The sequence below is a fragment of the Eulemur rufifrons genome, chromosome 2 (genome assembly GCF_041146395.1).
Source record: "Eulemur rufifrons isolate Redbay chromosome 2, OSU_ERuf_1, whole genome shotgun sequence".
In the NCBI taxonomy this organism is placed as follows: domain Eukaryota; kingdom Metazoa; phylum Chordata; class Mammalia; order Primates; family Lemuridae; genus Eulemur; species Eulemur rufifrons.
In genome coordinates, this window is record NC_090984.1 from 121212289 (window position 1) to 121238843 (window position 26555).

The window sequence follows — 26555 nt, forward strand, 5'->3', positions numbered from 1 at the left end:
AGCTACTCGGGAGGCTGAGGCAGGAGGATCACTTGAGCCCAGGAGTCTGAGGTCGCTGTGAGCTATGATGACACCACTGTACTCTAGCTGGGGCAACAGAGTGAGACTCTGAGACTCTCTCTCTCCAAGAAAAAAAAAAAAAAGCACACACAGAGCACCTGCTGTGTACCAGGCAGGGCACATGACAGGTGACGTGAGGGCACGGGGGAGGGGTGGAGGGTGGGCACTGAGGGGTGCCCTGTGTCCCCACCTGGCAGCCTGCCCCACAGGTGACCACTCAGATCACCAGAGCCTGCCGATGTGTATGGAGTGATCAGGGGCAGAAGCCCCCTCCAAGGGGGTCATCCCAAGTGACTCTGGACTGGTCCCTCAGCCCCCAGAGCAGGATGGGTGGGCACCTCATAGGGCGAGGGCGCCTGTGGGGCTCTTCCTCCCTCAGTGGCCTCCAGGGCGCCTGTCGGGAGCGAGGGGACCCGTGGCACAGTGTGGCACAGCACAGTGCAGCTTGGCTGGGCGGCTGGGTGTGGCCAAGGTCCGGAAGCACAGGCGGTGGACAGCAACACGGCCACGTCCTCACCACCCCGAGGTCCTGCCAATGACCGTGTCTGACCTGGACACAAACACGGGCCTCCTGGGCCCCGGCTCTCCCAGGTGGGGCTCCCTCCTGCTTCAGGCCCGCGGGCAGCTTCAGGGGCTCCCTCGCAAGGGGTGAGTTTACTGCAGACGGAGAGGGTGGGTGCGCTGTCGGCAGGGAGGCATCTGCTTCTACCTTCGCAGGGATGGGAACTTGGCAGGAAAATACCGAAGGAGCCAAGGCCCAGTGCAGCTGCTGCAGGCACTGCCACCACCGCTGCAGTGGACGTGGGCCAAGATGGCCTCCAGGCCAGGCGACCATTCTGCGGCTCCCACGCCGGGGCCGGGACCAGGCTGGAGGCCGGGGCTGCAGGGAGCTCAGTCCACATTTTCTGCCGATCCCCTCCCACAGAGGGGCCGACCTCCCAGGGCCTGGGGAGGCGGCAGGTGCGACACAGGGGGCAAGACCAGGGCCCAGTGACCGGCCTGGCGACCCCCTCCTTGTCCCCTGTCCCTGTGAGAGGAAGCACTGCAAGAGGCCCAGGGCTGGTCAGCGCAGCACGATGAACGGTCCAGGAGCTGAATAGCAAACCCGGGGCCTTGGCAGCCTGAACAGCTGCAATCTCCACCCAGCAAACGTGAGCAAATGGCTCACCGCTCCCTGGCGGGACGCAGGGACTCGCCTGGAAGCAGAGGCTGGACTGCACGACCTCGGGGGGCCATTCTCCCACCAGGGACCCCGGCAGCTTCAGGGGAGCCAGGGCCACAGGCCTGCCTGGGCTCCCGCCCCCCAGGGCGCTCCAGGAGGGGACTGCGCCAGAGCTGGTTCCACTTAGGGCAAGCAGGGGCTTTGAGTGCACACATCAGTCAGCCACGGCTGTGGGCCGCTGGGGAAGGGGCGCAACCTGGGCACTTTGTAATGGCCTTGCTGGTTTATGGTGTGTGCGTCTGGACAGGGGTGGTTCGCAGAGTGGCCCCAAGTGCAGGGCTGGCATGCAGTCGTGTTGCTGTAGCTCCCTGGTTCTCACGCGGGGGTGACCTCGCCCTGGCAATGTCCACAGACATTTCTCATTTCTACAACCGGGGCGGTGGGTACTGGCACCTCGTGGATAAAAGCCAGGGAGGCTGCTCAACACCCTGGAATGCACACAGAACAGTCCCCACAACCAAGAATTCCAGGCCACGTGCTACAATGCTGAGGCTGAGAAACCTTGGGCCAGGCAGGATGGGGTGGCGGAAGACTCTGGGAGGGTAACGTCCCAGGGCAGGTACTGCTCGGTGGGCATTCTCAGGCCTGGGAGAAGGGGCCAGAGATGAGGCCATCCGGAGGCCTGAGGGCTGGCAGGAGAGTGGCCAGGGCCTGAAGGGCCCAGCTCCCGGGTCTCGGGGCTGAGCTGGCCCAGCTGCTCGCAGCCACGGGCCCTGCCCTGCAGGGGTGCGACTGCAGCCCAGGGAGCCACACGCATGCTGGCCCTCAGGACAGCACAATCTGACCCCACCCAGTGCCCAGCCAGCTCAGCAGCCCCGAGATCTCACTCAGGCACCTGGGCCAATTCCCACAGGGAGCCACAGCCGGGCAGGCCCTGGCCTCGCCTCCACCGCTAACTAGCGTAGCCTCAGCAAGCCCCTCCTCCCGCCACACACTGCAAAGTGGGGTCACCATCAGCCCTGCCAACTGCCCGCGTCGGGAGGGGCCCCCATGCCCAGTGGGCGAGAAAGGGCTTGCCGTGGGGTGCCCGTGGGAAGGGGTCGCTGCATGACTCTCTCGCTGCTGTACTGCAAAGCTGGAAATTAATGTCACCCGGAGAGAGGGCACATCCCAAGAGGAAGCCAAAGGTAGGACCAGTGCACCCTGGGAAGGGAGTGCTCCCAAGAAAGGACAGAAGGGTGCTGGAGAGAGGACGCAGCACACGGCACACACAGCACTCCAAGCAGCCCCCAACACCACTGCAAACAGGTCTCATGGGGCAACGCTACCTGCAGCCAGCTTCTCGGGTGGCCATAGGGGCGGGGCAGCTGGAAGAAAGGAGAACAGCATCACAGCAAATGCCAGCCACACCCGTCACCTCCGCCCAAGCCCTTCCCTGGACACCTGTTAGCCTGAACCCTCCAGGACCTCAGCTGGGCCGGAGTGGCTTTCCCACTCCAAGGGCCGTGGTTGGGGTGGGGGTTGCCAAGGTGACTCCCACGAGCGCGTGTCTTTAGAAACTGCAGATTCAATACGGACAAACGGAACAGCTGCTACGTGCGAGGCACTGGGGCCCTGGGGGCACCCAGCCAAAGCTCACACCAGAATTTAGCTGCCCCAAGCACCCTGCCACCCTCCCAGGGAAAAGCAGCCCTTCTGAGAGGCCCTCGAGTGGGGTACACTGGCCTGGAGAACCCCAAGATCACAGCCAGCTCAGAGAGGGCAGGTGGGGACGCAGCCCCTGTCTAACCTCCTCCAGGCAAGGGCAGCCCGCAAGGTCCCTTGCAGGAGCCACCCAGTATTAACAACTTAATTTACCGTCTTTTTTTTTTTTTGTCCTTTAATTGCTAAAAGAATTCAGTTGCAGGCCTCACTTAAGAACAAAGGGAGGCCGGGCGCGGTGGCTCACGCCTGTAATCCTAGCACTCTGGGAGGCCGAGGTGGGCGGATCGTTTGAGCTCAGGAGTTCGAGACCAGCCTGAGCAAGAGCGAGACCCCATCTCTACTAAAAAATAGAAAGAAATTAGCTGGACAACTAAAAATATATAGAAAAAATTAGCCGGGCATGGTGGCGCATGTCTGTAGTCCCAGCTACTTGGGAGGCTCAGGCAGGAGGATTGCTAGAGCCCAGGAGTTTGAGGTTGCTGTGAGCTAGGCTGACGCCACGGCACTCTAGCCAGCGTGACAGAGCAGGACTCTGCCTCAGAAAAAAAAAAAGAACAAAGGTGCTACCACTTCAGCTGGGTGTGCAGAGACTCCTTCCCAATTTGCACTCGGGCCAGGCAGTGGAGGTGGAGCGTGTGGCCAGTATGACTTACCCACAGCTGGCACTGCTGCCCCTGACTCCCCCAGAAATTTCATGCCCTAAATCCCATTTCTGCACCACTCAGGACCACGTGGCATGTGACTGACAGGCTAAGCCCGGGACCAGGTCACCATGACTGACGCACCCTCCACAGGTCCTGCTTATTCTAATGGGTTGAGTGCGGGACAGGCCCGTTGTGGGGCTGGAGGGGCAGATTAGCAAAATGCAAATCCCACCTTGCCTGGGTAGATCAGAGCAACTCACCCACTTTCTGGCCTGTTTGCTTGCCCATAAGTTGGGGTCGGCAGAGGCTCGCAGAGGCTGCGGGGTGGCCCACAACACACAGTCCAGACCACGAGGGCTGACCCACCACCCTCACCACCAGCCGCCCCGACTCTCAGTGCTCCCCACAATCTGCCCGTTCATCCTCTGAACAACGTATGTGGCAGGCACCGTTAGCGTCCTCGTCTTACAAAGGGGAATACTGAGGCACACAGAGGTTCAGGCACTTGAACCAGGCCCTCTGGCTCCAGAGTCCTAGGCATGGCCTCTCAGCCTGGCGGACACCCGTTAAGCCCCCGGTGCCCCACGGAGCTGGAATCCTCAGTCTCCCGTCCCGCCCACGGTGCTAGACTGGCCATCTGCTCCCAGGCTGGGAAGAGGCGGTTCCCTCCCTGGCCGAGGGAGAGGCTGGACCCACATTAAGGTTCTGCTAAGGAAGCACTTAAAGTCCTCCAGAGACCTAGACAGAGGGGACAGGGGCAGGGACAAGGCGGCCAACCCCAGGTGCCACGCCTCCGGAGGAACCCAGGGGTCAGGACAGGGCCATCTTCCTCAGGGACACAGGAAACAACGGAGGCATTGGCAATGGCGGAGATGGTGGCAGATAATTCCTCTCTCCCCAAGCCTGGATGGGTTCAAAGCTTAGACAAAGGACACAGCTCAGCAGTTCATTGGGATGGGCCAGGCCCATGCCACCAGCTGGGGGCACAGTCAGCCACACCTTGCAAAGGCCGGGCCCATGGGACCAGGAAAATGCGGGCAAGGCAGGCATTACCCAGGACTGCTCCCAGTTTCCACATCACGCGCTGTATTGGGTGTCACCGTCAGCCCTATTTTACAGGTGAGGAAACTGGTGCCAAGAGATAAAGGGTTTTTGCCTAAAGCTACACAGCAGGTGAGCACTGGGGCAGGGATTACCTGTGCCTAGACTCCTCCGGGGCCCAAGCCCACCTTCTTACACCATCAGGCCAATACCACTGCTGTGGATTGAATCATGTCACCCCAAAAATTCACCTGTTGAAGTCCTAACCACCAAGATCTTTGAATGTGACCTATTTGCAGATAGGGTCTTTGAAGAGGTTCAGGTAGTGAGGGTACCATCTTTGGAGGTAATCAAGAGATGGCTAGATGTCTGGATGACCACATTTGGGAATCCTGAGGGCATTAGCGTGGGTCCTAATCTGATATGACTAGCATCCTCCTGAAAAGGAGAAATGGGACACAGACACGCACAGAGGGAAGATGACGTGAGGACACAGGGAGAAGGACACAGCTTCGGAGAGAGGCCTCAGAAGGAACCAACCCTGCGACAGCTTGACCTTGGACTTCTAACCTCCAGAACTGCGAGGCAACAAATCCCTGTTGTCTAAGCCCCCCAGGCTGTAGAACTCTGCTATGGCAGCCCTAGCAAACTAACACAGCATCCGCGTCAGGAAACCCTCTCCACCCAACCTCAGTTTCCCCATCTGTGCCTGGTGTAAACCCTGGGCCCCTTTCAGCAGCACTGCGGGACGTGGCAGGACGCAGGAGAGGTGTAGAGAGGTGAGGAGGAGGGGGCGGGCCAGGGCCCCTCGCAACCCCCAGCCCGGGGCTCAGCCTCACGCCCCAGCCGGCCTCTGGCCTCCGAGAGAACACGGCCCGGGCGTCTTGCTCCTTTGTGAAGCCGGCTTCTGGGCGCACAATGGAGGCTTCATTTATCAGCCCGGCAGGGGAGCGAACTGGAGGCCCCAGCGTCAATTACAGTCGCCCCCACCCCAGGGCGGCCGGGCACAGCGAATCCACAGGAAAAATAATAATGTGCACGGAGTCTTGGGATGAATCATCGCGGAGGAAGCAGCTGTGTTGATGAAATTTTAAAGCCAACATGAGAAAGAAAATACGAACTGCGATACAGTAATTTAGTCTGTGAACACGCTGGCACATTTTTAATTAAAGCTATTTTAGAGTTAAATAGAGGCCGTGGGGGGAGGGGCAGGGCAGTGGGGCGTGGGAATCCGGAGGGGCGCTCTGCCCGCCCCTCCCAAACCCATGTCACCCTGTGCTATCTCACCACTCCTCTCTCCTGCTTTTCACCAACAGAAGAGTCCCCACTTTGCGCGGAGCTGGAGGTTTCTATACAATTTGATTTTGCTGACAAGATTTCAATGCCAGGATCATAAAATCTCACAGGCCAGAGCCCATGAGGCTGAGGACAGCCAAACACTCACAGTCACAATCTCTTTCTTCAAGATTCCCACATGTGGTCATCTGGCCATCCAGCCATCACTTGATTACCTCCAAAGATGGTGCCCTCACTTCCTGAACAAGCAGCCCTCTCTTGGTTAAGCAGACCCTCCTTATTCTGAGCAAGAAACAGCCTCTTCCCTTGGCCTCAGAGACTAGATGGGAAGTGGCACGGGCTCCCCAAGGTACATTCACCCGGTTCAGCTGCACTGAGCGCTGGAGACACAGATGTGACTGCAGCCCAGAACCCAGAGAGCTCACAGGACGTGCTGGGCCACCTGAAGGTGGTCAGGGAGGGCTGTGGGCAGGAGACAGGCCAGGAGGCAGGAGACTAAGCAAACCCCATCCTCCCTGGGTCCCCCACCGGAGAAGGGGACCACTACTCTCATCGTGGGCTGAGCCCTGCCACGGGCTCTCCACACTTGTGCCGTCCTCCATCAGCCCTGCTGTGCATGCGAGTCCTGCTGGCTGGGACAAGGGCAGGCCCCTGCCAGGTCATCCCACATTCCCAGAGTCATACACACCGAAGGTGTCAAGTACACACTGAGTTAGTGAGTGTGTGCCCATTACACAGGCCTGGAGGGAAAGTGGCTTGGGGATCCTCACAGAGCTGGTGTCATTGTAGCTGCCCCAGAAAACCAAAGGCAGGTGAGGTACCAACTGCCAGCGGGAAACCCCGAGCAGGCTGGGGGGCCCTACCCACGCTGTCTCTCCTCCTCTCTTTCTCCTGCACAGCTCAGAACAGCAGAGCCCTCCTCCACGGCCAGCAGCGCCCACACACCCTCAGGTGGCAGGGCTGTGACCCCGGAGACTTCCCGGGCTCTGCCGACACCTCCGGCCAAGGCCCCAGCGCCATCAGGCTACCCTCTTCTTGGGACGCTGGGTACGGCGCCAACACCCACTTGCCGAGATCCTGAGCAAGACCCCACTTGCCGCAGAGTCCGCACTGAAGAAGAAACTAGGGATGGGACCTGGGTGCCCTCCCCCCACAACACACAGAGACACACACACGGGCTCACTCGGCTACCACAGGAGCAGCTCAGCTTCACGAGGCTTCGTCCGGGAAGAAAGCAAATTCTTACTTAAGAAATGAACCACGCTGAACACGTCTGCACTGGATGATCTCAGTCCCGCGCCCCCTTGTATCTAGCACCAAGTGGGCAAAAGCAGGTTTCTGCCCTTAAATCCCAGTCTAACTGCCCACAGCCAGCAAGCCTGGGTCTGGGGCCAGGCGAGGGCAGGCACCTGCACAGCTGATGGGCGTCTGGTGTCTGCGCCCCACCAGTCTGGCCCAGGGCGTGGGCACGGGTGGCGGATGAGGATCTGGGCAGAACCCTGCTGCTGCCTCCACGGGACACAGCAGAGCGGAGCTGGGGACAGAGGGGGCCCTGGGCAGAGCCACTCTCCACACTCTGCATAGACGGGTGGGGGCCAGAAGACACAGCCATGCGGGGCGGGGAGGCCTCCTGGGGAGACCTAGGTGCCCAGGGAGGAAGGCGGGAGGAAGGGCTGCTGCTCCACAGCTCACACCGGCACACGTTTCCAGCGAGTCCACGGTCAGGGCCACACTTGGAACTGGGGTATATCTTCCCAGTGGGACAATGTGGCCCAGGACAGCAGGGACCAAGGGATCAAGGACACACCTGTCCTCGTGGTAAGAAGACCAGGCATGGTCTCTGGTTGGACCTAATGTACTTCTCGTGGAAAGAACGTGGCAAACAGCACCCCACATTCGCAGCTTGAGCTCTCGACCTGCTTCTCCACAGGGACAACGAAACAAAGTGTGGCCAGATCCAGGCAGACGCACAAGGCACCCAGGCCCAGCCTTTGTTCCGCAGAGCGCCCGCCCATTCCCCAGGAGGCGGCCCTGCTGTGCCCTGGAGGGGCAAGTGCCTGCGCCGCTCACGGGGTGGGCACCTGCTCCAAAGCAAAGGCCTCTGCACCCGGACGCCCCTCCGCCCCACCAGTACTCCTGGGATCACCTCTGCCGCAGCTCCCGCAGCCCACCCTGCACACCCTCCTGAGCAACCATGACCACCCTGTCGGGCCTGCATGGAAAGTTTGGGTCTAGGGAGCCCACCCCACAGCCAGGTGAGACCCCAGCCCCCGCCCTGCCCTGTCCAGCCCGCAGAGCCAGCACACCCTTGGGCCACAGCCCTCCTGCCACACAGCGCCTTGCACCAACTATAAAGTCACACCAGCCAGCCTTGCCATTCGGGGCCTGGCCATGCGCCTGGGCGTGTGTTGTGGTCGTGAGGGTGGAGGAGGGTGAGAGGAAGCCAAATAGAGGACATGCACTCTGCTCAGTCCTGCCGGGCTGTGGGGACTGTCCCCACGGCCCATGCAGTGGAGAGACACGGGGATGACCACAGCTGGGGCTGCACCCCCTGCTCGGGCCATGAGCCTCGCAGCAGCCACCCGGCGGGCAGAGAGGGTACCTCGGGCTTCCTGAGCAGGGCAGTTGGCACCAAGCCCAGCTGGTCGCCTAGCAACGGGGCCAGGCAGCTGAGCCATCCCTGGGGTTGGTTCCCAGAGAAACGCTTCGGGCATCCCAGGCGAGCGAGGACAGCAGGGGGGCACGCTGGGATAAAGCCAGGGACGGATGGTACGACGGGTCGGAGGCTGCAGGGCTCAGCCAAGGCAGCTGGCCCCAGCCACCCCTCACCAGCCCCCACCACAGCAGGGAAGGCCCTGGACCCAGCAGTCGCAGCTCCCCTCCACGCTCCAGCCACACTCGAGAGGCACAGCCGACCCTCCCCTGACACCACCTCTTCCCTGCAGCCCACACCCCTCGCCCAGTCTCCAACCTGCCTGGCTCCGCACAGGGGCTGCAGCCTCATCTGTCTGCAGGGCCAGGACGAGGAGGGCGCAGGGGGGACCCTCCGCCAGAGAGGAACCGGCCAGCAAGTCTGGCATGGCAGAGGCGGGGAGGTTTCCATGTGAGTCTGCCCCCCTCCCCTGCCTGGATCTGCCCATCTGCCAGAGGGGCAGAGCAGTCCGTGTCTTCACCAATGTGTGTCCCTACCATCCCTGGGACAGGCCCGGTGCCAGCCCCCAAGGAGCTCACAGACCACTGGGGGCAGTGTGCGTGGGGGCTGGGCCGGAGGGAAGTCTTGGAGGTGTGGGAGGCGGGATTCGGCCTGTGGCCCCAGCTTCCCAGGAGGGGACTCAGGTGGGAGTGGGGGCATCTAGCGGGAAGGGAGCCGGGGTGAGCTGGGGCTGCGCTGGGCACTGCAGCCGCCGCGTGCAGCCGGCCTACCTGCGCGAGGAGCTTGTCACCCTCCAGCAGCTTCACTTTGGTCTCCAGCTGCCTGATGTAGGTGGACGAGGGATCTGGAAGGACACAGAGGAAGGGCACATTAGCCTCCAGCAGACTCCACCTCCAACAGGCAGAACCCACCCCGGCCCCCGCCCCTCCTGGTTGCGGCTTCTGAGCCCGGCTTTCTGGATCTAGACAAAGGTATCGAGGGTTCCCTCGCCGGGCCCTGGGGATGACTCTTTCAGCTTCTTGGATGCTTTAGGGCCAAGAAAAGCTCTCATAGCCACTCACACACAGCCCACCCCAGGGTCCAGGGTCCAGGGAGCCCCTCTCCCTCTGCGGCGGGGAAACTGAGGCTCACGAGCATGCCACGCCAGCACCTGGAGCTCATGCTGGTCCGCTGCGCCTGCTCCCAGGTGAGCCATTCCGCCCCGGAACTGCTCACAAACGACGTGCGGGCGGCACACATCGCCGGCCAGGAGCCAGATGCAGGCCAGAAGCCCCAGCCAGACACTCCTGTGGCCTTCCCAGTCACGGGGCCCCCGTTTCTGAATCAGGCTCAGGGGAGGCCAGACTGACAACCCGTGCAGACAGACCGCCACTGCAGGGGTGACATCCACCGGCGCTCACCACACCCACCCAGCTCTTCAATGACATCAGAAAAACAGGCGAAATCCCGCCCCCACCCAGCCACCCACAGCCCCAGGCCTGCCCCACCAGGCCGGGCAGTGCCACAGAGGGCAGAGCGATGACCAGATCACTTCCGGCCAGCCCAGGCCAGGATGGGGGGAGGCTGCCTCAGTGGAGGCCAAGGGCGACGTAGGGCAGAAGGGCTGGGGGCAGGGAGGGACCCGCAGACAGGACGGAGGAGCAGAGGGGACAGCAAGACCTGGCCCAGCGCCCCTGCAAACCAGACGGTGTGAGGAACCTCTGCGGTAGCCACGCAGCCATGGGTAAGGGACAGGCTGTCGCACCTCTGGCCAGAAGTCCTGCGGCCCAGGCCCCGTCCACCCCCACGGCGGTCACTGCTCCTCCTGCCATACCCGTGCCCCAACAGGACACAGGGTCTTCCCAGACTCACACCGCTGACCTTTGGTCTCAGAAGGCGCCAGACATCAGACCCTTGCAGCTGCCTGACCACCACCACCACCACCTTCTCGGGAGACCTGGGTGGGGGAATGGACTCCACGGGCTCGTAACATTCCTGGCTGGGCAGAGGGGGCTCAGGTGCTGCTGGGGACAGGCCAGGCCCACCATGCCACCCAGAGGGCAAGGAAGCGTCTGTCTACCCTCAGCACACGTCAGCAGGACCCTTGGGAGGCCCCAGGCCCAGCCATGGGCAGGAACGGGGGTGCTCTGAGCCCAGCCCGGGCCACTTGCTGCTGGGGAATCGCACAAAACAGACCCTCCTCCTCCTCCAGTCCAAACTGACTCACCTCTCAGGAATGTGGGGCCTTCTAGAGAGGAGAGAAGGGTGGTTCCCCAGCCAGGCAGACCCACCCCTGCCCTCGGGGTGACCACAGCACACCTCAGGCCTCACTACCACTGACTCTAACAAAACAAAGTTCCAAAAGGCTCAGTGACTCATCCTGGCACATTTCAGGAAAGCAGGGAGATGGGATTTGACCCCATAGCCCCCTCCGCTCAGGACCCCGGGGCCCATGACCTGGCCGCTGTGAGAGGGGCTCCCTCACGCCCTTCTCCGGTTGGGGTCACCACAGCTCCCCCCACCAGCCTGCCCGGGCCCCGCCCTCCCTGGGCGCAGCCGGCTCAGCCGGCTCAGCACTGACCGCAGTTCGCAGTCGCCCCACGCAAACAGGCGGAGGGGAAAGGCCTCAGTGTCCAGGGCTCACTGGGCCCCCCTGAGCCCGGGAGACAGGGCACAGCCTGGGCTCCCCAAACCTTCCGTCCTGCATCCTGTTCACAGAATTCCCTGGAACACCCGCTGGAAGCAGGGACCGGGTAAACCCATAGACCGTTCCAGCTGCCTCATCCTTACCCAGTAACAACAAGGAGACCCCAGTGACTACCTGACCCCACAGGGGAGGGCCCAGTGCCCCACGTGGGACATGCAGCATCCCCTGCATCTTGCGCCTGGTTGAAGCCTTGTGGAGGACAAGAAGCCACTGTCCCTATGTCCCAGATGAGGAGGCCACGAGGAACGAAGGGTCCCCACTTGCTGTGGGTGAGCCTTCCAGCCCCTCTCCCCTCCACCCGGGCCACCCCCACAGCAGTCCCTGGGACCCACCCGCTTTCTGGCCACACTGGGAAGAGCTGACAGCACCCAGCCTTGGAGAGGAGCTGGCACAGGCTCACCGCAAGAAGCCGGTACTGGTCAGACCTCGGCTGGGCACGCTGCTGCCGCCCAATCCGCAGGCGCAGCCCCGAGCAGCAGGAGGACCCAGCTGCCGCGTGTGCCCAGCGGCCCAATTCGGCACTAACGCCTGCTCTGCCCTTGTCAGCCACAGACCCATTCAGAAGGCGGCACGCTGCCCAGCCATCTCCCTCTGCCGATGCTAAGGGGGTGAGCGAGGGGCTCCCAGCATGTCCCTTCCCAGCAGACCACAGTCTGAGTCGGGGACTGGGACCCATATCAGCAGATGTGCCTCGGCACCCTCCCTGGTACCCTCGGACACAGCCAGGGTCTAACACTGCCTCCCAGGATGGCAGGGAGGGCCATGATCGGGCCATCCCGCAAGGCACCAGCAACACCCCACCCCACGCCAGCACCCAACCTCAGGGCCCACAGGCCACTGGACCTCCCCACGGGCCACGCGAGGGCACAGACCAAGGAGCTGCCCCGCTAAGCCCATCTGTTTGAGCTCACCCCAAACCCCCAGTGGCTGCAGAGAACACAATACACTTCAGACCACCAGGGTTTGTTGGGCTTTTTTTTTTAACTTCAAAAGAACAATATCACAGTCTCAAAAATATTTCACACCATCGAATAATCCCAATGGATTAATTAGAATTAATCCTAAAGAATTAATCATGAAGAACGCATTCACTTATCGTGGCCAAAACTGGAAATAACTATTTGTCCAACAATAGCGGAGAGTTCCACCCTGTCATCATTAAAATGAGGTTTAGAAAGAGTTTCTCTCCCAGACAATAGGAAAGACACTTAAAATGCCAGTGGAGGGGCTGGACACAAAATTATGTGAGTAATGGCTGTTGTGCTTAAAATATCTGCGCAAGGACGAGGATCCAGGAAGGAAGCGCGCAGAAACGCAGCTCAGATGAAGAAACCAGTGATTTTTTTTTTTATTTATTCACATGACTTCTTGTTAATTTTCAAATAATCTACCTCTAGAGAAGAGAGAAATCTTTTTTTTAGAAAAGATAATAGGAGAATGGATGAAATTATCACACATTCCCATCACATGGCCACCCCCCGAAGTCACTGGTATTTTAAACCCACCAGTCCCGAGCCGTCCCTACACTCAGCTCCCCAAGACAAGGGTACAGACACCCTGCAGAGAGGTAGACCCTGGGGGGGTGGAGCAGGGAGGCAGGAGACCCCGGGAGGGGCCTGGCGCCCTGGGGGGACCATCCTTCCCAGCAGCCTCGAAACTCGTGATCCCGCTGGGCGCCTGGGAGCCCCAGCCTCTTGCAGACAAGCGTGTAATTAAATTAATCCCAGGGTTTACGGTAATGAGGACGGGAGCTGGCCGGGCGCGGTGGCTCACGCCTGTAATCCTAGCACTCTGGGAGGCCGAGGTGGGCGGATCGTTTGAGCTCAGGAGTTCGAGACCAGCCTGAGCAAGAGTGAGACCCCATCTCTACTAAGAATAGAAAGAAATTATATGGACAGCTAAAAATATATATAGAAAAAATTAGCCGGGCATGGTGGTGCATGCCTGTAGTCCCAGCTACTCGGGAGGCTGAGGCAGTAGGATCGCTTGAGCCCAGGAGTTTGAGGTTGCTGTGAGCTAGGCTGATGCCACGGCACTCACTCTAGCCTGGGCAACAGAGTGAGACTCTGTCTCAAAAAAAAAAAAAAAAAAAAAAAAAAAAAAAAAAAAAAAAATGAGGACGGGAGCTACCAGGGAGGGAAACATCATTTCCCAGCTTGGCTGCTCCTGGGCAAAATAAGGGAGGTGACCACAAAGGGACCCTGGGCCGGCCAAGGTGCCCCATGGACGCTCCCCAGACACCTCCAGGGGCCCATCAGTCCATCCTGCTTCTGCTTGGGAGGAGAGGTCTTCCTGCAACGTTCTTGCCTCCAGGAGCCAGACATCAGCACCAGCCTCACCCCTCCTCGTGGGTCCCTTGCTCCCCAGGGAGTAGGAGAAGCCGTGTAGCCCACAGTGGGCGGGAGACACACAGCCAGGGTCTGCCAGGCCCTCCCCATGGCGCTGTCCTGGCTCCCCCTGCGCGGCACCGTACCGCTGACCACAGGTTACCCGAAGCTATGAGGCAGGGCCGGTTCCCATCACCCCTCCTGGCCTGGTTTCCCCAACACAGAGATGTGGCCTGCAGGGTCCCCTATGTCCAGACTATACAAACTGGGGGCCAGAAGCCATGTCCAATCGCCTCTGTAACCCCCTCCTCGCCTAGCTCAGCAGCCGGCACACAGTAGGCCCTCGGAAAGAGTCTACAGCCCTAACAGGCACCCGTCCTGCAGGAGACTGCTCCAGTTACAGCTCCCGCCAGCAGCAGTAGCAGCTCCCACAGCTCCTGGGGAGCACCCAGCGCCCCACCCCGAGGGGGAGGAAGACCCCGGACAAGGACCCGCAGAGGCCACCGGAGGCAGCGCTCCCAGGCCCAGGGCGCCTGCTTCCTAGACCTGACCTGACAGCACCCGGCACCGTCGCTGCCTCCCCCAGCTCCCCGGGAGCCGGCATCTCGGGTCAGGTGCCGCGGAAGCAGACAGGAGACAGGAGAGCAGTTCCAGTGGGTTATTCGGGAAGTGAGCCCAGGATGCCCGGGGAGGGGAGGGGAGAAGTGAGGCGGGGAAGGGAAGAAGCGATGGAAGGGGCTCTGGGGCTCACTGCTGGGGTGCTACGCCCAGCACGCGCCCCTGAGAGTGGGCAGGAAGAGCTCCCGGGCAGAGCTGCAAGTGCCAGCAGGTGAGGTGCGGTGGGCTCGGAAGCGGTAAGTAAGCACCTCGGGATCTGTGCTGGGCGCGCAGTGTCTGCTACGGTGCAGGAGCAGGTGTGGGTTATCCTCTCTCCACAGCGGTCCGGGGGTGCAGTGACATGCAGCGACACGAGGGGCGACCTCCCCAGCTGCTGGCCCCCCTTACAGCCCCCTGCCCCTGAGTGAGACCCGACAGCAGGGCTTCCCTGCCCTTGTCACATTCTGCAAAGTCTAGGGACAGGCAGGCTTGTGGCAGAGTATTAGCGGGAGCCCAGCCACAGGGGCCTCGGGCCTCCTCCACGGGGCTCCCTGAGATAGATGGCTGACAGCTCCACTGCACTCGGCTGATTAGATCCCTTCTCCTTCCACTTCATTAAGAAGGGTTGGCTGCAGCCTCGGGGCGGGAGGGCCTCATTAAACACAAGCCCCCCGTTGCTGGCTTCCTTCCCTCTCTGGCCTCCGAGGGTGGAAGCGGCCCTGACAGCGTCTCCTTCTCCAGTTGGTTTCTTACTTCTCTCTCTCCCTCCTCCCACTCCAAGGACTTAACCTGGGCGGGCAGGTGCAGTGTCCGCACACACCTGGTGTTAAGCAAGGGCACAGAAAAGCCTACAGAAGGGACACCCGAGACGTCTCGCACTGGCACAAACACCACTGTACGTACACACACATGTACATGCACAAACACACACACACACACACACACGCACACGGGTGCGCGCACACACAGAGCAGGTCCCGGAAACCAAGCAGGACAGGCCACCAACTGCAGGGAGCTCCAAGCACCAGGGACACAGACCGAGGTGCGGTCATTCCAGAGAGACCTGTTAGTTACACACACGCTTACCGAGCACCAACTGTGTACCTCACACACATTAGTCCTCACCACTCCTCACCGTGAGGCTGGTGATCAGACGCCCAGTTTGCAGACAAAGAAACTAAGGCTCCAGGAGGTAAACTGGCAGCCACAGACTCAGGGAGCGGTGGAGCAGGGTCTCCACGGCAGGCTCCCCCATACACCCCGCCCCAGGCTCAGCGCCGCCCTGCGGTGCCCCATCCTGCTGGGCAGAAGCTGGTCCTTGGCCACAGCCAGTGCTTTGTGCGTGGGCAGCCACGGCCTGCGTGCCACACTCGGGGCTGCCTGCTCCTGGCCGCCCTGCCCCTCTGTGCACGAGAACTTCCAGGTCTCCCCGGCAAGGCCCAGGACACTTTGCCGCACGGGTTCACTGAAGCGCCCTCCAGGGCTGATCTGGCAGAGCCAGGAAATGGTCCCCTCTTCTCTAAGGACTTAGAGGATATTGCAACTCCAGGCCTGCCTTCTCCCCAACCCCAGCCTTCCAAAGGGTCACCAAAGGATGGAATTCTTGCAGAGCAGAGAGAGTCCCCAAATGTAGGACCCAAAAGGAGAGCCCCTGCTTTCATAACAGTCCACGCTACAGTGGGGTGGTGAGCTCCCCAGGACTGGGAGAGAAAGCAGAGGCTGCATGGTCTCGCTGAGGCACGTTCTGCTGGACAGAGGCCTCTGGAACCCTGAAGGTTCTCAACACGGCTGTGAGGAGGGCACAGGAAGCCGCTTACCCACCTCAGTGCCAGAGGAGCTAACTCTGCCCCCCTCCAGGCCTCGCAGGGGCCTGCCAGGTAGGCGGCAGAGCCCCGTCTCAGAGGAGAAGGGGGTGCTCAGAGTGGACGGTCAGCACGAGGCACAGAGCCAGATGCCCACGGGACCAGAGTAAAGCGCATCCCTGACCAAGGTGTGCTGGCCAGGCGATGACAGGGGCCCTCCTGAAGGAGGTGGCACCAGAGCTGAGCACTGAAGAGCAGCAGGACTCTGACGGGCAGGCGGTGAGGGTGGCGGAGACGGAAGGCAGGTCTGAGCGGGGGCACAGCCTGAGCAAAGGCAGGGAGCGGGGACCACGGCAGGTACCAGCGGGCTGTGCCAGTGGTGGCCTCCTCCTGGCAGACACCGCAGCTCCGGGAGGTGCAGGCCGAACGTGGAACAGGCATTCTCTATGGATGAGACAAGAGAACCGAGAGGGGCGTATTGGGAGCGGCAGGCTCCTGTGAGGACGCCTCTCGGCAGCGGCGGCAATGAGCCAGGCAGGCTGGGGCCCGGGGCAGCACGGGGTGTGCAGGCAGGGTGGCGCAGGCCACAGCCACTGCAAGCTCGGCAGTGACTTCCGGCATCTCACATGCACTCAGGGCACAGCAAACGGCTTTTCCCGTTCACACATACCGATTTTACCAAACCCCTCCTGTCTGCCCGCTTGCACCAAGCAAAGCCCTGTCACCCCATAACCCTCCCGCCAAGCTGATGAGGTGCATGCTGTCACTGCCAGCACTACTCAACTGACAAGGAGCCAGAGCCTCCGAGAAGCGGCAAGCCCCAGGTCACACAGGGAAAATGCTGCAGGGCCGGGATTTGAACCAGATCTGTCTAGGGCCAAGGCTCTTCCCACCCACCTCAACACTCCCCAGCAGCCAAGGGAGTTCAGCACGATGACCCCGGGCCTCTCAGAATGTCATCACCACGGGGTGATTACATTAGCAGGGCTGCTCATTCTACGCTCTGACCTGTCAAGGAGGCACAGGAACTTTCACCCATTCCCCCGACGAAGAGACCAAGGTTCAGAGCAGTCTGTAACCACTTTGTCACAGAGCTCATAAAAACAGGGCTGAAATTTGAAGTGTGTGTGTGTCCCCATGCCCAGGGCTCTTCTAGAACACCCACTGAGGCAGACGGGCAGGGGCTTGGGAGGCTGCCTTTTTCTCCTCCCCACCCCTCCTCTCCCAGAGCAGAAATCCTCTTCATGGTGCACGGAGACATTCAGCCTCTACCGCAGGGCCCAGGCTCCAGGCAGCCCCACTCTGGACTCCACCCTCCTGGACCCCATCTCCCCTCCAAGGGCACCAGACTAGCCCCAAGCTACAGGTGTGAAAAGACTTGGTGTAAGGTTTTCAGTCTGAGCCAAAGACCCCACAGCCTCTGGGCCTCACCGGGTCACATGTGTCCCATAGGCTGGCGCCAGCCCCTCCCGCCATCCCCCTCCGTGCCCGGAGTCGCAGGATCATGGAAACCTAACGTCCTGGCTCGTGAATTCAAGTGCTAACCAGGAACCTCGATGACTGGAGCGCCACCCCCCACCGTGCCATCCTCCCACCATGTGCTCAGAAACCTAACTCACCAAGAACATGCTTTCCAGCACCTGCAGCGGAAAGAAAAGCAACTGGCGATGAGGAAACGCGAGTGACGGCGCTGATGAGAACTGGCCCCTCCACCTTCCCTGACAAGGCAACACCTGCCTCTGGCTGCCGTCTGTCCCCTCAAGGGCCAAGCACCACCCTGCTCCAGGCCGGGACTCCCAAACGTCGGTGGCCTGCCTATCCCCGCTTCAGGGGCCATGGGGCGCCCGGCGTTCAAACCAGGAAAAGTCACGAGGCTTCCCCACAGGCCCTGAAACCTGGAGCCAGCAGCAGGCAGGCCCTGTCCATACTCGGTGCACCAAGAAATCACCCTGGCTGGGATCTACCCGGCCGCCTCCGGTGTTCTTAAACCAACACGCAAGCTCATGCTTCCATCTCCTGCTGGCGAAGCCTGACGGGCCAAATTAAAATTGTGTAATTGTTTCAAATCAGGGGACAAAGGGAGAAAGGAATTCCTTCCCTGCGCTTTCGATTTCTGCATCTGGAATTAACCTGTGTGCACAGCTGACGGTGCAGGGGGCGGCGTGCGCACCACACCCCCCCCCCCATGCACTCGTGATGACTGGGAACTTTTGACATCTGTGCAGACGTCAGCCAGCCCAGCCCAGCGACATCTAACCACACAGAGGTCGCATCACACTCCGCCTGTGGCTCTCAGCACCAGGCTGCCTGGGACACTTGCCTGGCTCCCTGGAGAGCTTTTAAAATCTGATCTCTTCCCCTGAGACCAACTGAACTGGACTCTCTGGGGGAGGGCCTGGCCAGCAGTTTACATCCTAGACGGCCTCTGGTGACTCTAACGTGCACCTGGGGCTGGAGGCCCCATCCGAGCTGTGTAGAGACTATTCAAATCATCCGGTTCCCAGCTTCTATCCCCAAGGGACCCTGCCCCCCCACTCTCCACCCGCCGCCGGCCCTGACCATCAATGAGTGGGCTGAACTCTGCAGCAAACACAACAGGACCTGCCGGGATTACGATGAGACCAACTGTGCAGGAACGAACCCTGGCGCGAGAGGAGAAGCAACACTTACTCAGCCCCGGAATGTAGGTGCCAAGCCCCTCAGTGACCTGAGAGGGAGAGTTTTGCTGGTTTCAGGAGAAAGGGCGGTGGGGCTGCTCTCATCACTAGATGTCAACCAAGTCTACCAGGTGCCAGGCACTTGTAAGGGGCTGGGGGGCCCCACTGTCCTGCCTCCCAGAGCCTGCTATCCAGCAGAGGAAGACAAGAACGTGGGGGGCCTGGAAGCCGGTGGGAGAGCAGGGGACACATCCCAGCGTGCAAACGTGGAAAGGGTCAGGACACGGGAGGATCCAGGTGTGGCTGGGTCATCAGACCCACACACAGAGCACAGCTGGTGAGAAGGCGAGTATGATCCCTTGCTGTGTGTGAGCAGCACTGGTGGGGATCCAGGGCTCCAGGCAGTCCGACCCGACAGCAGCGACACATCTGGACAGCGTTTCACTGACGCAGTGAAAATAAGAAAAAGCCCTCATGAGCCAGGTGGTAGGATTCCTGGGGTGGTAGGATCTCAGAGAAGAGCACTCTGTGTGCACTGACTCCATGGGAAGACAACAAAGCCACGAGGAGGGGCAGACTGGAGCCCTGAAAAGACCCACATGGTCTGGAGCCAGCAGGGAAAGGACAGAGCACTGGATGGGGCTGCAGCAGCTACTGGCTGTCCGTCTAGAAAACGGTAAAATTCAATCCCAACCTCACACCATACACCAAAAGCAGTTCCAAGAAAGTCAAAGAATTCTACATGAAAAAACAACTTTAAAACTTGGGCTTTTCTGAGGCTAGGTGTGGTGGCACATGCCTATAGTCCCAGCTACTCGGGAGGCTGAGGTGAGAGGATTGCTTGAGCCCGGGAATTCGAGGCTGTAGTGCACTATGGTCACACATGAATAGCCATAGCACCCCAGCCTGGGTGACATGGCAAGAGCCTGTCTCTAAAAAAATAAAACTAAAAACAAAGTTAAAAAAATAAAAACTTTTGTCTGGTTTGAGAGTCCGAGGTGGGAGGATCGCTTGAGGCCAGGAGTTCGAGACCAGCCTGAGCAAGAGCGAGACCCAGTCTCTACAACAAATAGAAAAATTAGCCGGGCATGGTGGCACATACCTGTAGTCCCAGCTACTCGGAGGCTGAGGCAGGAGGATCACTTGAGCCCAAGAGTTTGAGGTTGCAGTGAGCTATGATGATGCCACAGCACTCTAGCCCAGGTGACAAAGGGAGACCTTGTCTCAAAAAATAATTAATTAAAATAAAATAATTAAAAAGTTGGACTTTTCTGACACATGCCAAAACATGGTGGATGAACCTTGACAACGTTATGCTATGGGAAAGAAGCCAGACCCCAAAGACCACATGCTGTATGATTCAATTTATATGAAATGTCTAGAACAGGCAAATCCATAGAGACAGAAAGTAGATTAGTGGTTTCCAGGGGCTGGGGAGGGCCTGACTGCTGATAGAGACGGAGATTCTTTCTGGGGTGATGAACATGATCTAGAATTAGATAGTGGTGATGGTTGTACAACTCTGTGACTATAACAAAAACCACTGAGCTGTCCACTTTCATATGTCTGTCTACATATATGTACACACACATACACATGACATACCTAGAATTTGTGAATTCTATCTCTGTAAAGCTATTATATTAAAAAAGAAAGTTTTAAAAGAAAACTTGAGCTTTCAGGTAGGAAAAGGATTTCTTAATCAAGAAACAAAAAGAGCAAAGCATAAAGGAGGAGACTGCCAAGCCTGACTATATGAATATTAAAAACCATGCAGGACAACAGGTAACGTGAGCAGGTCAGGAGACGAGCCGCCACGTGGGAGGGGCTGTGCACACGCCCCACCCCAGGGTGGACGAAGGGTCCTCGGGGCCACACAATCCCTGCAAATCAATGAGGAAGTGCATGAGCAGGGGCAACAGCGACACAGAGAGGTGAGTCACACAACAGGAAACCCGAATGGCCAGGAAGAATGTGAGAAGACGCCCAACTTCACGCGTGATCAAGGAAACACAAATGAAGACCAGGAGGTGCCACGCGATTGGCAGGGAGTAGAAAGCGGTGCAGCCGTGGGATGGCATGCAGGAGCGGGGGGCAGCCCGAGGGACACTGGGCTGGCTCAGCAGATCGGGGGCAACCAGCTCGGTTCCCCCAGCCGACGACGCTCATTCCTTGAGAAACAGCGGCACAGGTGGCCCGGGAGACAGGTGCAAGAACACGCCTGCCAACACAGCTACGTTAGTGAAAAATTAGAAACCACCTAAATGTCTTCCTCAGGAGACCAGATAAGTTGCGGTTTAACCAAACAATGAAATACTATACTGAGATAAGAATGAATGAACCAGAGCCGGGCGTGGTGGCACACCCCTGTAGGCCCAGCCACGCGGGAGGCAGGAGGATCGCTAGGGCCCAGGAGTTCAAGCCCAGCCTGGGCAACATAGCGAGACCCTGTCTCTGAAAAAACCAAACCAAACAGCAACAACAACAAAAAGTGAATGAACTAGAGTCACGTGTTTCAACGGGGACATATCTCAAAAACTTCGCAGGGAGCAAGTTCCCAAAGGACACAGGATGCTGTACCATCTACACAAAGTTTGAAGACCTGCAAAGCATTCCCTGCTGCTCTCGGCCTCCCACGCAGGAGAAACTGAAAAGCTGCAGGAGGACGGGCGGGGGGGGGGGGGGTGCCAAGTGCTGGGCCGGGGCTCGGGCGCGGACGACACACAGGGACCTCAGCTCCTGTCAAGCTTCGTTTCTTAGAAGGAAAAGATCTGAAGCTAAAATGCTTTGTTGTTGACAATGCGATAAAGGCAGTCTGCGGAGAAATAATTGTCTCATTATTCCCGTTATTGCTTTTTATATATTTCTTAATTAAAAAAAAAAAAAAAAGGAAGAAAGTGTGGGCAGCACAACAGACCCTCCAGAAAAGGCACGGGAAACTGCTGATGCCGTAACACTCCCTCCCCGGGTCCGATTCCCAGGCTGCTGATGGAAAATCTCAAATGTCCCCAGCGATGACCTCCTTTGGTGCCACACTCCCCACCCCACCCCCGCCCTGAGAGCAGCCCATCAACAGCAAGCCGGGACCCATGGGGAGAAGGGGGGTCCACAAGGACCACCTGGGAGGCGGCAAGTCGTCTAGCAGCAGGAGGAAGCCACCCACCAGCAGGCAGGGGACCAGAGCGGGTCCCCTCTTTGCCCCAACCTGCTCTGTGACCTTGGAGAAGCCGCTTCCCATTCCCAGGCCCCAGAGAAATGAGGGCAGGAGGCCCGGATAACTCAGAGGGCTCAGAAGGCAGGACAGGGACGCGACTCAGTCTCCCACGAGCCAGCATCCCTGCAATTAGGCGGAGCAGCGAGGACCCGCCCAGTTGGAAGTGAGACAGACTCAGTGTGGGGACAGCAAACTGGGCTTCCCGTTTCACATAAAGCCAACAGCAGGGTGACTGTTGACCGCAATGAGCATCACCAAGCGGGGCTTAATGGTGCCGTCCTCGTCCTCCCGGAGGCCCCGGGGAGGGCGCATTCCTGAGCCCTGGCAGAGGCCCAGCCCCTTTCATACCCAGGGCGCGTAGCAGGAGGAGGTAATTGGCGCTGAGCAATGCAAACACAAGCCCAGTGCACGTGAGAGCGCTGCCATTCTGTTCAGAAGCGGAGGCGTAGTGTGGGGCAGAAACTGGGTCAGGAGTCCCAGGCCCGGCAGTGCCCTTCACGCAGCCCTGGGCCTCAGTTTCCCCAAATGACAACACACGGACCTTGTTCTGGATAATGTTCTCAGCCTGGGCTTGTGAACTGTAGTAGGCAGAATAACATCCCCTCAAAGAGGCCCATGTCCCAATCCCCGGAATCTGAGACTGTCACCTGACATGGCAAAAGGGACCCTGCCGATGAGATGAAAGTCCAGAAACTCAACATGAGAGAAGCCTGGGTTATCCAGGTGGGCCCAACCTAACTGCACGAACCTATAAAAACAGAGAGCCTTTCCCGGCTGCGGTCAGACGGAGACGTGACTACGGAAGAATGGCCAGAGACATGCAGTGCTGTTGGCTTTAAAGACAGGGAAGGGACAACTCGCCAAGGCACGCAGGTGGCCTCTGGAAGCTGGAAGTGGATTCTCCCCAGAAGGGGGTGCAGGCAGCTCTGCGAACCCTTGATTTTGCACTTCTCACCTCCACCGCTGTAAGAGACTAAATCCGTGTCATTTAGGCCACCAGGGTTGTGGTCCCTTGTGACAGCTCCATACGAAACTAACACAGGAACTAAAAGCCGTGGCCACGTGACTTTAAGATTACTTGCCTAGCCACTCTGGGCTCCAGTTTCCTTTAAGAATGAGATAAAAAGCCAACCTTGGAAGCTGCTGGGAGGACTAGGGGAGGTTCCAGCTGAGAAAGCCCTGGCATAGGGCCTGGACTTTGTAGATGCTCCACAAAAACTGCCCACCTTCCCACGCCACGCTCTGACCATAGGCCTGCGACAGGGACGGTGAGCTGAGATGCCAGCACCAGCTCACCATGGGGACAGTGGCACCTTGCCTCAGTGTCCCCTTGGTCCCCAGACCTCCCCAAGGGAGGGGCACCCTGCACAACCCTCTTCTGGGAGGGGCCCCGGCCACTTGCAGGTGCGGCCTGATGGGGCTCTCAAGGCCTGAGATGTAGGAACTGCGAGGCCAACCCCACCCCAGGTCCCTCCCTGCCCTGCAATGGCCAAGTGACCCACAGGCCAGCCTGCCATTCACCAGTAAATGCAGCTGAAATTATTGTCCTTTGGACCCAAGGTTCTCCCCTCAAGGGCAGGGGGCATGAGGTTCCAGGGCTCAAGGGTCATCTGCTCACCTTGGGCAGGGCTTCGAAAACCCTCTGTCTCCTTCATGGCTCTTGGCACTGTGACGTCAGAGGGTGACCCAAAATAGGCCCGACAGGCCAGGAGCCCATTGTCCTGCTGGTCAGGGCACCGGGGATGGGCTGGGGGTGTGGTCCTCACAGGAGAAAGACCCATGGTGTCCCCGGCAGAGCTAGAGTAGAAGGTCAGGAGAGGCCTGGGGCCAGCTGGGCCTCTCTGCAACCACGGAAACGCTCATCCCACATCACAGCTGTGTGACCCCGCACCAGTGACTAACCGTCTCTGAGCCTATCATGGTCCTCATCATGGCTCTTGAGCAGGTGACCTCGCTGGGGCTTCGGCATTGCCTCTGTAAAGGGGGTCTCCTTCCCAGAGCTCCCTGCAGAGGAAGGAGGAGGCCCGTGTCTGGCACCTCACACAGGCGGCCCACACGGCTGCCCCGTGACTGGGTGCCGCCCCCGTGGGCGAGAATGGAAGGTGAAGGCCCAGGCTGGGCACCTGCAGTCAGGGTCAGGGCAAGGACCCAGTGCTGGGGACAGGTCCACCCAGGGGAGCAGCCCCCGGGGCTGTGCCAGGGACAGTCCCCTTTGCCCATCCCCTCTGGAGTCTAGCCCAAACTTGGGAGAGAGGGACCACAGTCCTGCCCTCTTGGGCCCCAGGAAGCAGCCAATTCTGTGCTCTGGAAGAGTACAGGTGACCAGAGGGACAAGACAGCATCTTTGCTCTCCCAGCCACCTGCGGCTGCCAGCGTAACCTGCTCAGCTTGCTCCTCTAGTCTGTCCACACCATTTTCCCACCTGAACTCCCCGGGGGTGCCCACCCCAGCCACCCCGGCCTCGCCCCCACCCCGCAGCTCCGGCAACTGAAGGTGACCGTGGTCGTCCCAACACACAAGTTCCTCTGGGGCTCTGCACCTCCGGCCAAGTCCTCCACTTCTAGGGAGACCCACCCCCACCAGCCCCTGCCCCCCCTGCCAGGCCTGAGTGTGCGGGGCCAGTGCCAGGGAACGTCTCTGATGCTGGAGCGTCCAGCACGGCGTGTTGTCCCCAGCACCGAGCTCTGGCACTGGGGGCAGTTGGGCAAGGAGATTACAGAATGTTGGCTGCACACGGTGAGCTTCTCTCACCCCTGAAGGCCCCAAGCAGGTGACAACAGGAACCATTAGCCCTGTTGTCAAATGAGGATCCCTGTCAATAGGAGGCCACCACCCCCGCCCAGGTCTGACACAGTCCCCAGGCTCCAAGCTCCTCCGGCCCTTTCCACAGCACCAAACATCTAACTCAGCCCTCGGAGAAGGGAAGGGCCTGAGGTCTCGCCTTGACGGCGTCATCACAAAGAGAGCGCTGGGCACCCACAGTGAACGGGGTGGAGTCTGAGACTCCTGGCCCCGCCACCACCTTGCTGTGTGACTCTGAGCAGGTTTCCTCCCCTCTCTGGGCTCCAGAGCACCCCTCTGTACAATGAGGGAGGTGACAGCTTCCAAGGACCCTTCCAGCACAGGTGGACGCGGGTGGGCCCAGGCCCTTGGAGGCAGAGGCGGCATGCACAGAGCCTGCCCTGCCCACAAGGCCGTGTTTCTTTAAGAAAGATATGAACAAGAACAGACTGGAAGGTCAGGGCAGAGCCGGTGCCAGGGTGAGGTCAATGCTTGGTTACTAATGAGAACAAACAGGCCTCAGTCCTGCAGGGGAGGGGCAGGTGCTGGGGAGCCTCCCTCTGTGTAATCACTCCCACGGGAGACAGCCTGACAGCCGGCCAGGCCGCCAGGCACTGCCCCGCAGCCAACGCCTGGTCTCCACACGAAGATGGCACAAGGCAATGGAGGGCACTCTCAGAGCCTCGTGGGACAGGACAAATGGGCCCTACAGGTTAGCCCGTCCTAACCTCTCCTACCAACAGGGCACACAGGGGACTCTAAGGTGTCCACCAGCTTGTCTGAAGTCACAGGCCAGGTCAGCGGCATGGCCCCAGGTCCCACAGCAGCCCTAGGAGGACACACACCTTGGCCATCAAATCCCTTCTCCTTCCTGGCACACAGCCAGGTTTCTGTCCTGGGCCAGGTGGCAATGATGGTGACAATGACAGCCAGGGATTATAACCCTGTTGAATTATATAAGAATGCTTGAGTCCACGCTGGTAGAAAAGCGTGGGGCAGGGGAGCCGCCCTAGCAGGAGAACGCCAACTATTAAACGTGGAAGGACAGAAGTCCGGAATCACCACTGCCACCCGTGAATGATAACCACGGACGCTAAAATAGGTGCGTGAACGTCTGACGGAGATCAAGACATCTGCACAGGCTCTAAGTGCCTCCCACAAATCAGTTATCATCTACAAAGACATACACACAATACCCTTACAGCGGGGAGTACCCGCCAACCCAACTGACCAAGTCCTCTCACCACGACTGTCACACACCAGCTGCCCCCTGACCGGATGCACCGAGGACACACGTTCCTTCTGGGCCATTCCTGCCCAAAACGCACAGCCCGAGCCTCACGACGAGGAAACATCAGACAGAGCCGCATCGGTAGATCTACCAAAGAACCGGTCTGTACTCTTCAAAAACGGCAACGGAACATCAAAGAAAGAGGGAGCTGCGGTTCCGAGTGAGGGAAGGCTAAAGGGAGAAGGTATCACGTGGGATCCTGGATTAGAAACTCATCACTCTAGAGCATCACACTGGGACAAGCAGCGTGTCGACGTGGAATTTCCTGATACCGATCACGGTACTGTCACCGTGTTCTGTGAAAACCCTTGTTCTTGAAAAATGCACTCAAAGTACGTAGGGTGAAAGAGGAGCGTTAACTGCAATTTCTCTCAAATGGTTCAGGAAAAAAAAAAGTCCACAGAGAGAGAGGGAGGCAGGGAAGGAGAAGGCGGCAATGAAGCTGTACAGGAGCCTTGGGTATATTCTTGCCACTTTTCTCTAAGTTTGAACAGATTTCAAAAGAAAAGAGAAACCTTCGCCGTCATTTATAGAAGCGCGTGGGAGGTGCTCTGCTAAGCACCTCACCTCCGTGACAGGTGACCTCACCTGGTTGTCACAGTAACCCTCTGAGCACAGAGCTGGGCGGAGACGCCGGCTC

At 59.4% G+C, this 26555-nt stretch overlaps 1 protein-coding gene across 1 annotated transcript in view; it reads right to left on the minus strand.

Annotated features, from left to right (window-relative positions):
• Nucleotides 1-26555, minus strand: part of CCDC85C (coiled-coil domain containing 85C) — a 77927-nt gene that overhangs the window by 13402 nt on the left and 37970 nt on the right. Inside the window, exon 2 of the mRNA XM_069489659.1 lies at nt 9331-9404. Coding sequence (XP_069345760.1) covers nt 9331-9404 — 74 coding nt within the window. The remainder of the gene's footprint in view (nt 1-9330; nt 9405-26555) is intronic.